Source organism: Odontesthes bonariensis, chromosome 2, assembly GCF_027942865.1.
Source record: "Odontesthes bonariensis isolate fOdoBon6 chromosome 2, fOdoBon6.hap1, whole genome shotgun sequence".
Lineage (NCBI taxonomy): Eukaryota > Metazoa > Chordata > Actinopteri > Atheriniformes > Atherinopsidae > Odontesthes > Odontesthes bonariensis.
Genome location: NC_134507.1, coordinates 17,741,889 through 17,754,676, shown reverse-complemented (window position 1 = coordinate 17,754,676; position 12,788 = coordinate 17,741,889). Strand labels below are relative to the sequence as shown.

Below are 12,788 nucleotides of genomic sequence, written 5' to 3'. Positions count from 1 at the left end.
TTGCATGAGTATAAATTACAGCATCGTCTGCATACATTTGGAAATTCACATTATAACATGTTTTGGGAAGATCATTTATGTACAGGGAGAATAACAGAGGACCTAGTATTGATCCTTGCGGCACACCCACAGAGACATCCAAGACCGATGATTTTACACTGTCAATTTGTACACATTGTTTTCTTGAGGATAAGTATGATTTAAGCCACTGAACTGCTTCTGGCGAGAAATTGAAGTCTGTTAATTTTGTGAGGAGAATTTCATGGTTAACAGTGTCGAAAGCCTTTTTAAGGTCAAGGAACACTGCACCAACACAGGGATATATATCCAATTTACTTTTCACCTTTTCTATAAAGAAGCTGTTTGCTGATTCAGTGGAGTGATTTGCTCTAAAACCAAACTGCATTGCATGTAAACTAAAGGGACTATTATTTAAATGTTCATTTATAATATTTGCTACCCATCTCTCAACAACCTTGAAAACGACTGGAAGTATACAGATTGGTCGATAATTGGATATATTTGACCTGTCACCAGATTTAAAGATTGGGGTGACTGTGGCCAACTTCCAGGACGATGGGACAACTCTCTGTTTAAGTGATAAATTAACCATGTGTGTTATTGGTGCAATAAGGGACTCTTTGCATAATTTTAGGAGATGAGTGTCTAGTCCATGAATGTCTTTAGCTTTCGAATTTTTTAGTGAACCAATAATTTTGGACACTTCCAGCACTGTTATTTCACGTAAATTAAAAACAGGCTGTGTGAGATGAATGGACCTTGGTTTGAGATCAGGAGATGGAAATAACTCACTTATTTCCCTCACAGAATTGAAAAAATAATTATTAAATTCATTTGTCAGTAGATCTGGATCAGTCACAGCAATATTGTTCATTTTTAGCTCAATTTCTTGTTTTACTTTTTTATCCTTCCCTGTTAATTTATTTAAACTTTGCCAGATCTTTTTGGAATTTCCATCTGCTTCAGAAATTATATTCATGAAAAAAGTTGCTTTAGCCTCTAGTGCGGTAAATTTATGCCTGTCTGTGATGAGACAGGATTTGATATATTTTTTTAGTTGCTCATCTCTGTCTCTCATCCATTTCTTACATTCGTCAAATTTATCCATGGTAATAGATTTCTCTTTCTTTTGGTGTGGCTTCCCCTTTTGGTAAAGTTTAACATTACTTTGTTAATTTTCTTGTGAAATAGGCAGCTGCTATTTTCAACATCTTTACTTTGAGTGATTTCGTTCCAATCACAACTTTGCAGAGCTGCCACAAGATTTGGTAGTAATTTTTTGGGAATTATTGTTTTGGGTGAGACTTTTGCATTTGGCCTATATGAATTATCAAAACGTTTTTTTGTGAGTTTTCTTGAGAAGATGATGGCATTATGGTCAGACAACCCAGTCACATAATTAAAAGCTTTGGTAATTCTTTCAGGCTTATTTACAAAAAGCAAGTCTATCAAAGTTTTGGAGTGTGAAGTTATTCGAGTAGGTTGTTCTATTAACTGTTTAAAATTAAAATGTTCAGTGACTTGTTAACATTCTTATGTTGAATTCAACTGAGGTTAAAAAAAAGAGAGAGAAAGCCTGAGAATTTTATGTTCAAGTTAAGGATACTAAATAAAATGATTTTCATGTAATAACCACTGTGTTGCCTTTACTTTTGGAGAATCATCGCACGCGTTGTATGTGTGAGGGGGTACTCGTGGTGTGACAAGAAGGCTCAGGGGGTACTCAGGCCAAAAAGGTTGGGAAACACTGGATTACAAGGTATTCAAATATCCTTATGTTTTGAGCAACAGCAAAAAGAGTAAACAACAAAAAACAACTCGTCCCCAGACCCACTCTGACCTATGACCTTTTTGAACAAACAAGCGCCGGTATTCCAGTATGTTCACCGTGCAGCCTTTTGACCAGTGTTTAGAGTAAATCTAAATCAAAATCTGCAGATTTTTCTGGTGAGTATTTGATTCATACGTCAGTGTCCTAATATTTGAAATAGGTCATTTGTTTGCAGAATTTAATTACTTTTCTTCACGGGTTATCAATTCAAATATAACGAGCTACACTTCAGCAACATCATTAACATCACTGCAACCACTGCTATTAAAATTCATGCAGTCTACCTGATCCTGGGATAAGGTGCAGGGACTAATGTCTATATTTGGTATGTGCAATTCAAGTGAAAACAGAAGAAAATCTGGTATCAAACAATACCACCACACACACACACACACACACACACACACACACACATACAAAGAGCAAGTGACAACCACCCACGCTTTCCACAGTGGTTGTTGTTTATTTTAACATAAGCCTGAGTGTATGCCAACATTCACTCGTCCCACACTCACAGAAGATGGACACACACAGGATTGAACATGAAACATCCGTGGCAGAGCACACTGATATTCCGAAAGGGTTTGCAGCCACGCTTGTGTGGACATTCAGGAATAACACCACTCAGGTCACTCTCATCCCACCTGCTTGTGCATGAGGCAGACAGACAAAGAGATGTAAGAAGCGACACTGGGAGCAGATCAAACTGCGGCGCGCAGAACTGATTGGATGAATTGTCACACCATGGTCATAGAGAAAGTGTTAAAAAAATTTGGAGCAGAATCAAGCACTGCTCTTTCAGCCCGAAAGCCTAGTCAAAAACTAGTCTAACCAACAAAACTAGTCAAAAGAAAGATCAAAGCAGATGTTTTCTTACCACTATCTTGAGCACAGAGCTGAAAATCTTGGTGTCTTCTGTCACACCGCCAATGTAGAGCTTCCTCGAGAAGACGGGAGGGTGGTCATTTTCGTCCTCCACCTCGATGAACACCTTGGCTGTGTTAGCTGCAAAAAGCAGATTGCGCCAGGATAAATGAAGTCCTTTGAATGACATTCACTTCAGCTACACGTTTGTTGGTTTCATCTGAAACCATCAACCGTGTGGCATTGACCTCCAGTCTGTCTACTTGTCTGTTATTCAAGCATCTGATGAGCAAAGTATGCTGCGTGCTCTCAAATTTAGAACAAGCTTGAAAAGTTTATGTAATCAACAGCCAGCAGCTGCTGAATAAATACATCTCATTCAGGCAGTTGAACTGCAGATGATCCAACACTGCATAATTTGGCCTCAGAACTGTCACACCAGTATAACTTATTGATGGTCATCAGCTGGTCCATCTCTTCAAAGGACAACTTGAAACCCTTTCCCAGAATACTTTTAAATCAATTAACTACTGAAAATATCAAAGAATTAGAAAAAAACTTTAATAAACAAAACAAAAAAAAACACTTTTGCTTTTTTTTCTCCTCATATGAAGAAAGGTGCTTCGACCAATTCTGAAATAAACTTCTTTTCATTTTTACAGAGAGGAAGCAGATTCAGCTTGCAGTCAATTTTAGCTGCACTATGATAACTGCTGAGCCGTTTTTGTAATTGTATTCCAAAAAAAAACAATAAAGGTGAAATTTAGTGATACTTTGAAATCTGGAAAACATTTGAGCCACTTTATGCTGCGTTTACCAGATTATCAGGGAGGTATTACTTACTTTTACCCTTATAGGAACATAGCTCGTCTGAATTACTGGTGATTCTAAGCAATTACTTTTGAGAACGGTCTGAATTGCATCATTAAAGTTGAGATGATTGTTTTCCTCACTGCTTTACACGCGACAGTGATAAGCTCCGGCAGTGTTAGAGGCATGCATTTAGCACATTATTGGAAATAATAAATTAAAGACCAGCTGTATTAGCTGGACCAGCTAATATCCAATGAGTAGTGAGTGTTAGGACTGTAATGGGGTTAGGCATGGAGGGAGAACATTTAGGGATTTTAACAGTACAAATGCAGATTAAAGGTCAAGTGTCTAGAACAAAGCCAGATCTAGATGTAAAAATAAAAATTCAGCTAAATATCCCACGTCTACCTCGAAACTTTGATGGCTGTGGAAAAATCCACTTTGGAAGAAGTGTTTGGTTTGCCTCCTTTGGGCTTCTGTATTGGCACGGTGATGTAATATGGCAGAGAACGAAGAAGGTGACCGGCAGTGCCCTTGGATTTACAACCCCAACCTCAGAAAACATATCAAACGGAGGAAATCAGTTGCTGGACCTTTGGTAGAGGAATGTTGTCCCATTTAGGATTCCAGCTGCTCAACAGTCCCGAGTCTTCTTTGTTGTATTCTGCATTAGACGATACGTCAAACATTTTCAGCTGGGGAAAGGTCTGGTCTGTAGATAGGACACATCTACTATGAACTCATGCTGTCGTTATAGATGCAAAATGCAGTGTAGCATTTTCATTTTCTTTTCTCTTCCCCGATAAAGACATCATCCGTATACACCTTTCAACTTCAATGATGTCTCTCTAAATGAGCAAGTTGCCAGTCCCAAAGGCACCAATGCACCCCCACAGCATCAGAAATACAGCCTTTTGAACAGAGTGCTGATAACAAGCCTGGTGGCCCCTCTCCTCTTTGCTCCAGAGGAGGCAGCATCCGCGATTCCCCCAATAAAAAAAAAAAAAAAAAAAAAAGAAATTAAAATTTTCCATTTGTCTGAGCACAGAATCATCAATCTTAAATGAGCTTTGGCCCAGAGAGAACAGCAGAATTTGTGGATCATGTCCACATAAGCCTTGTTCTTTGCAGGACAGAGAGCTTCAACCTGCTTTATGTTCCTGAGCTGATGCAGTGGTTCCAGAGAGCCCAAAGATCATGGGCACCTTGCACACAGAAATGTCTACAATTGTGAATGTCAACAGAGAAGGGGTCGCTTGTTGGTTCATAATAGACGCACAAACGCACCAGCCGAGCATTCTGGGATTTGTAGTATTATTGGCGGTCCAGTAGACATTTGGCCTTTGGTCTTATCTCGCAGGCCAAATATAATTTGGTATAATTTAAATAATATAATTACCCTGCGGGCCAGATTTGGCCTGAGTTTTACATCTATGCTATAGATGATGGAATATTCGGTCCTAACAATTTTAAATTGTGGAACACTATTCCGGATTTTTTTCACAATTTGTACTGTATTTTGCAGATTGCTGAACCTTTTGCTAAATAAACTAGTTAATTGCAACAAGTTGCCTCAGATGCTTCTTTTTAGCACCACTTACTTTGCCAACCCCCATCCCAAACTATTTGAGACATCTTGCTGCCAACCAATTCAAGACGAGCTAACATTTTTTTACGACACAGTGAAATGTCTCATTTTAAACTTATATTATGTTTTACAAGTCCTTTTGTGGATAGATAATTGGTTTATAAGATTTTAAAATATTGCATTCTGTTATTAATTTACGCTTTACACAGCATCCTGACCTTTTTGAAATTGGGGTTGTAAATTGCTTGTTCAAAAAAATAATGAAAAACACTTCTCATTTTTATACAATTCTGCACTAATGAAACCACTAAAATGAATATTATAAAGACTTTGTGACAATAGATATCCCCAAATGTCACGCAGTGGAACTGGCTTTGTTTAAAATAAACATCCTGTCCCTTTAAGAAGAACATGCACATATTGTGGGTATAAACCTTCTCCCCCTAATTTGTCACAGGCACACCTGTGCATTATACAGGATGAATATGTAGTGAGCAAAATCTTTCCAACACTGCAGTTAAGGAAAAAAAAAATAATTGCAATGTCAAGGACCATTTTTCTTGGCATCTCATGTGGCACTGTAACTAAGGACGCACTGTGGGAATTGGATAAACAAAACACAGCACATCACATTACACGCACAATAGCAGTGGTGTGAAGCGCAGGGAAAGAGGTCTGCACAGTTTCGCTCTCTTACTTCTCTCTTCATAAAAAGGTGGCCATATTCCCCTCAGGACATAAAACTATAAATATAGTTTATCCCTTACTTCTCACACACTCATAACCATGCATAAAAAGAAACCGGTCCATTAAGAGGAAGTATTACTTCCAAGGCAGAGAAAGTTAGAGTGTGCTTAAGAGTCCATTATCTTCTACAGAACATATGAGTAAATCTGGATCTTATCCTGGATTATAGAATGTGCATATAAATGTATGTGTACTGTATGCATGTGTGCATACTGATTATGTAAGTTCCTATACAAACTGCTGGCCCTAAGAAGACGGTGATAATCTACCTGACAAAACAGTCCACTTATACTCTGGTAATTTGAGCCAATTAAAAAGATGCTCTCCATCTTGAAGCCTTCAAACAAAATACAAGCAAGAAAAGAAACAGTCAGTGGGGTTACATGGTCCGGAAAGGATCAGATAATTGGCTAAATTACAATAAGATTGAGTTATTAAGTGCATGTAGACACCTTAATTTGACAAGAAATTGGATCGGATCGAGTTACTCGCGATCGGATTAAGACCCTGAGACAACTCGGTTGAAAGTCAAAATAACCATGCTCGTAGACGGGTGAAGCCCGCGATGAATTAGACTTTCGTTCTGCGCTTGCTCGAGATCTTCGGGAACCGGAAGTTGGAAGAGACGATATTACTGTTGTAGTCGCCGTCGGAAAGAAACAAACAACGCGATTGAGAATGTGCCGTTGTGCATGGCGTTTGTGCGATAAGCAGCTCATCATAAACGAAATATAGAGGGACGTACCTTTCATTCGCCATTTTCTCGAATGCCTGAGTTTGGTGTTGAAGGGGTAAACCGGAAGTGGCTCTATTAGCAATAGTTGAAATGGGTACAGCGCCACCTATCGTATTGGAGTATGACATGCTTTGTGCCTCTGATTCGATTCATTCACCGCTATATATCCAAGAATAATTACCCTTGCTCAACTCATTCTTATTGTAATTTAGCCAATTATCTGATCCTTTCAGTGCTATGTAACCCCACTGAGTGTCTGTATTTTCAGGTGGGAGAGCTCTCCCCTATGTGTGAGAAAGGGTCCTCAACTTCACATCTGAGGTGGACTATGTGTCTAACTACTGTTTTCTTGTAATTATTGCCATCAGTGTGTGAGAGAAACACCCAGTGAGGAAACGAGAGGCTGGAGGAAAAGTCCATCGATTGTTTATTGAACACTATCTGTTGTTAGCACTTCATCCATCATTATACAAAACCTGTAGTTCAGTAAACTGGCCACAAACCAATCAAATGATCAAATGAGATAGCGCAGCCCAAAGTGTCTGTGTGCTGCAAACAAACCTCCACTTGTGAAAGTGCAAGCACTCTACAAAGCAAAGACCGGTATGGGGATTTAGAATCTAAAAGTTTCTACTTCTGTCTGAAGCCCATTTCGCCCACTGTTTGTTAGCACAAGAAAACTGAGCACAGCTCTGATTGTCTTTGAGGAAACACCATCTAAAAGCAACTTAGCAGTATTATTATTATCTCTAAATACGGTAAAAATATATATGCATTTTATATGCCTGCAAATACTAACAAAAAAACTGAATTCTTGAACGACAACATTTAAAGTCAAATCCACAAACGTTGGTTCTATCAATCAGGACATTTTTCAAGTCCAGCCAGACCTTAAAATGGGAACACACATAAATTCCATTCCATTCACCCAATCAAATACGAGGGGAGGCCTGTCTAAATTAAAAAAAAAAAAGACTGAAAAAAATAAAAAGAAAGCACCTGTGAAATGGGAAATTGTCCAACTAAAGACATGTTCAGTAAAATATTCCTAAAATACATAGAGACTCATGGCAAATAATCCTGCTCAATCTCATTTTATGACCCAGCAGGAATGTGTGCTGGTGTATGTGTTCCCTTGTTTCTTTATATTTTGCTGTGTTGGGGACATTTCTGGACAGCTAATTTTGGCCAAAGGGTGAGTAAATGACTGTTTTCTTATCTCCTCCCTGTTTTCAGAGTAGAGATTTTTGCTATAATATACAGACAACTTGTCAGTATAGTGAGAAATATATCAGTATAGAGAAATCCAATCTATGACTTCAGTTTATCGTTCTGTGAACCTTTATGTTACTCTGCAGCACTGGGGAGCAGGGGCCATGCTTAAAGGCTGCGTTTCCAAACAGCAACCCGTTAGTATACCTTCAAGGAGAGGAAGCACTTAGAAAGAAATTCAAAAGAGGGAAAAACTGAACTCATGAGGTACACTTATAGTTCCTTTGCATAGGAGAAAATAAAGTCTGAATGTCATAGCTCAACACATTTCATGTAGCTGAATCTTCCTTCAAAAGTTATTTTAATTGCTTTCCTAGGAGGGCAATTGGACTTCTTGATTCTTGAAGACGTTTCACCTCTCATTTGAAAGGTTTCTTCAGTCCAAAACTAGTTGGTGGAGAGTATCGACTTCTAAGTAGTGCGGGGGCAGTTCACACATGGCAGGTCGTTAAGGTCACGTGTGTCACTGAACCACCTGACCTTTGTGTGGGTGGTTTAAGTCCCCTATGAGTTGTTTACCTGTCTGAATGAGCAAGTTTTGGTCACAGGATCTACGGTACGAATGGTTGTGAATACGCCTGAGGAGGAGAGTCAAGGCTGCATTGTAAGTGCTGGGAAGGTGATAACTGAGACCACCCACTCTGTGCAAAGAGGTTTTTTCCAGTTTAACACAAACGGCTTCCTCCACTACATACGATGCCACTCAGTTTTTGTTTGTGTGTTTGCCCTTTGGGTGAACCAGTCTCTGTCTGAGGGTATTCTTGGGTTTGAAGTGCCCTTATTCAAGCTCTTAGAATTACCATGACCTGGATGACTGACTATCTACACTGACTTATTCTTTTAAATGCCACACAATGAAATAAGTCTTATTATTTACAGTCAGCGGTGCAGAAGTATTCAATATATTACTATTATCATTATTACTAATATTATTTTCTAATACAATTACATCTAATTTCTACATTTTTTTTGGTACAATACAGCAATGGAAATATACTCTATTCCATGTAAAAACCCTGATAGTGTTTCCTAATATTTTGAGAATACTTACTGACCTGCAGGTAAAGTAACTAATGTTCAGAAGAAAAAATGTCCCTTGTGATTACTGCAACAATTAAGTCATTAAATTTGGCATCTAATGATAGATAAGCTGTATTTTACTGTTGTAAAACTATCACATGTCGCTGACAACAATAATGATCTTCATCAGTTAACTGATGACTTTTTTCTTTTAATCATTAGACCGTTCAGTTCAGTTGTTTGGGATGCAAAATCACATAATATCTATCAAATTGATCTAAATTTATAAATTATGAATGCTCAGAAAAAGAGAGAACATTTCTTTTCATTAATTTCAGCTCAACTTCTTTAGAAGGTTTAATCAATAAATAACCAAAATAATAGTGCCTGACTTAGTTAAACGTAACAGGTTACAATATTGCTGCGATTTGTTTCTAAAAAATTCACCAGATGCCCTTAAATGGGGCCCTCGCCTTCTCAGGGTAACAATTTTTTGCTTCACATACCAGCAAGCACTGATGGCTTTGTTGTACCAACAAGGGTACAAGTTTGATATTTCTCTAGTTCCTTGTAAGGCAGAAAAAAAAAGAAATAATCCACACATTTGTAGAAATGTATGACAGAAAAATAAAAGCTCGATTTGAATGCAGGCAACGTGCGAGTGATAGAAATGTTAAAATAGGCTGCAAAGTGATTTCTGCGGCCGTATCTAACCATAGACGGTCACAGTGAGGGAAACATCAGTTTACTGCAGGACTCCAACACAACAACAAAACAAAACCTCTATAGCAGATATTTCTTACTTTTAGAAGGCACACGTAAGTTGGACATGACAATCAGCATAGAGTCTGCCTGCACCCTCAGGATGTAGCTGGTCACATTTTCATAATCCAGAGGCTTTGCTGTTGAGATCACACCTGTACGGTTGTTCACCTTAAAGTGACCTGAAACCAAAAGAAATTAGACTGAATTGAAAAAGAAAAGATCAGTGACATAGATAACTGAATAAATAGAAACCCTGGTTAATCCCTTAGTATTTTTAAAACTTACTAGTTCTATGCTCAGAGTTACATGGTCTCATATAGCAGAGCATTGCAGGAGTTGCTGAAGTGTACATAAAGAAGTGGCTTCAGCTTCCATCTTCTCCCTTTGCTCTCCTCAGCTCATGCATGTGTATTTTGCTTTTGGCTAAATAACCTGAGCTTACTTGACACCTGCCTGCTCTTCTCACGCTGCATGAGTGTAAATATTCTCGTCAGGCTTTACTAACAAGTCTGAAAAGCAGTCGGCAGCTGTGAGTATGCCTAAACAGTCTTTCTCATCGACACTGACTGTTGAGACACACTTCTACAGAAGCAGTGCTCCCGACTGTAGTCTGCAAACTGCAATAAAAGAGGGCATTAAAAACCCAATCTCATTTGCATGTTAGTAGAAATATATTTCTGCATCTACAAAGAAATAAATAAAAGGATTAGATGAAAACGATTTAAAAAAGCAAGGATAGGAATTTAACTTAAAACCACAGACCTTCAAGCATCATTTAAAGGGATAGTTCGCCTCTTTTGACATGAAGCTGTATGACATCCCATATTAGCAATATCATTTATGAACATTGACTTACCCCCTGCTGCGTCCTGTGAGCCGAATTCCAGCTGAGTTTTGGGGTCCACGAAGCTAGTCCGGCTAGTTGGCTGGGGGCACAAAAATAAAGCGTTTTGCTTCTCAAAAAAATATCCGTTCAAAAGAGTAATACATTTGCATCACAAAATCGTTGTCCAAGAAAAAGTCAGACCTCACTTCGCTTGGCGCTATTTTTGCCTCCCTTGATATCAATGCGTCCAATGTAAAACTGTGCAGACCGAAGAGCAGACCGAGCACTCCCCTGCTTCCGAGAAGTAAACACCGTAACAGGTGCAGCTATCGCTAGGTGGCTAGGGAGTGCTCGGTCTGTTCTTCGGTCTGCACAGTTTTACATTGAACGCATTGATATGAAGGGAGGCAAAAATAGCGCCAAGCGAAGTGAGGTCTGACTTTTTCTTGGACAACGATTTTGTGATGCAAATGTATTACTCTTTTGAACGGATATTTTTTTGAGAAGCAAAACGCTTTATTTTTGTGCCCCCAGCCAACTAGCCGGACTAGCTTCGTGGACCCCAAAACTCAGCTGGAATTCGGCTCACAGGACGCAGCAGGGGGTAAGTCAATGTTCATAAATGATATTGCTAATATGGGATGTCATACAGCTTCATGTCAAAAGAGGCGAACTATCCCTTTAAGAGTGAGACTTTGGAAGTGTAATGGGAAACAACATCGTCTTGTGCAATAACCGGAGAAACCATTCGCTAAGGGTTCATTTCCTGCATGGTATAAGATCTGTTGCCCATACCTAGTTCATTTCCTGCAACAATGGAGTAGAAGATTGTTTGATTGATAGCAGCAGCAAGTATAGTCCCCACTGGAGTGCCAACTGGAGCCAGCTCTCTAACAGAAGCAAACCTGGAAAGACAAAAATCATGACTCAAACAGTACTGCCCAACATAGGGGCAACAATACAACATTACAGGCACTGAAGATAAGAAGGTGGACGTAAAGGTTGCAGTTAAAAATATCTGAGCTGGTATCGATAACTGGAATTTTGTAAATGTTTGATAAGGGTTTTTGGGAATTATTATTGACGGTTTACAACAACATAGAGGCAGTCGATATGCAAGAGTTATGGCCCTTGCCAGCTAGTGAAGTGAAGTGAAACATCACCCAGACAGGTAAAAAGAACTGAGCAGCCAAATATCTTCTAATACAAGCACCTGAGAATCATTAACTGAAAAACTTAGCTTTTTCAGTCACTATAAACATCATTCAACCTCTCGATAACAAAGCAGTTATGCGGTTGATCCTTCTCTACAGGAGTATAACATAGAAATGCTGCTTTATTTATTTTTTTCTATCATGTGGTGGGAGTATAAAGTCAAAGCAATTTTTTTCCCCTTTTATTTATTCATTTATTCAAACAATTCTTTGAATACGTCGTCTCTGAAGCAGGTTGTTGTAAAGACCTTTCACCCACGACTGAACCGCCAAGCAAAGGATTTCATCATCCCAACATGCTCGACAAACAGGGATACGAACAAAATATAGTAGATAACATTGTCCCCAATCTTCACAGAAATTACAGCTCCCATAAATAGAGAATAACTCTGAGGTGATGTTTCTGTGAGAGATGATTTAAGCCAATGTCATCTTACTGTGACATCCTTTTGTGATACCGTGCCTGCTTTTTAGCTTCCCCTCTCATCAGTGCAAATGAGGAATGCTTCAGTGTTGGGCAGGGCCGCCGATAAGGGGGGGCAAACGGGTATTTTGTCCCGGGCCCAGGAATAGGGGGAAAAAAGGAATATGCGCATTAGTCCGCAAATATGTCCAAATGTTTCAGGCACGCACGCCAATCAGGCTGAATTGATTTGAGAATCATCCCCGGTCAGCTGAATGACAGCCAGTGTAACGCGGCTCTTGTTTAACCTTATTTTGTTTAAAATAAGCCAGTATAGACATGGCAACGTGTGAAATTGCCATTTAGATAGAGTTGAATGTAACGAATGGGTTATAAACGTGACGTTTTGGGGTAGCCTGTAACTTTCGTTTAGACTGATTTAACTTGACACTCGCCAGATGAATGGGCTCCGCCTTGTTCCCCGAACATTCTCAGAAAGTTCAGCGGACATACACGCGGGTCTGGCGATAAATAAAAGTACCCTGAACATGATTCCCTTGGTCAAGTGAAAAATGGTTGATGAAATGTGCAGTTTATGAGCTCTAAATGAATAAAATAGCGTGAGTTTTATTGTGGTAGGATTTTGAAAGCCATAACTCCACTCAGTCCATATCCATATCCAGGCAAA

General features: G+C 39.1%; 1 protein-coding gene across 1 annotated transcript in view; it reads right to left on the bottom strand.

Moving 5' to 3' along the window:
• The window catches only part of LOC142394780 (protocadherin-15-like), a 211,494-nt gene that overhangs the window by 29,875 nt on the left and 168,831 nt on the right, over window positions 1-12,788 (bottom strand). The window contains exons 26-28 of the mRNA XM_075478392.1: window positions 11,279-11,388; window positions 9,696-9,836; window positions 2,730-2,857 (exon numbers count right to left, since the gene is read on the bottom strand). Of these exons, the coding sequence (XP_075334507.1) occupies window positions 2,730-2,857; window positions 9,696-9,836; window positions 11,279-11,388 (379 nt within the window). The remainder of the gene's footprint in view (window positions 1-2,729; window positions 2,858-9,695; window positions 9,837-11,278; window positions 11,389-12,788) is intronic.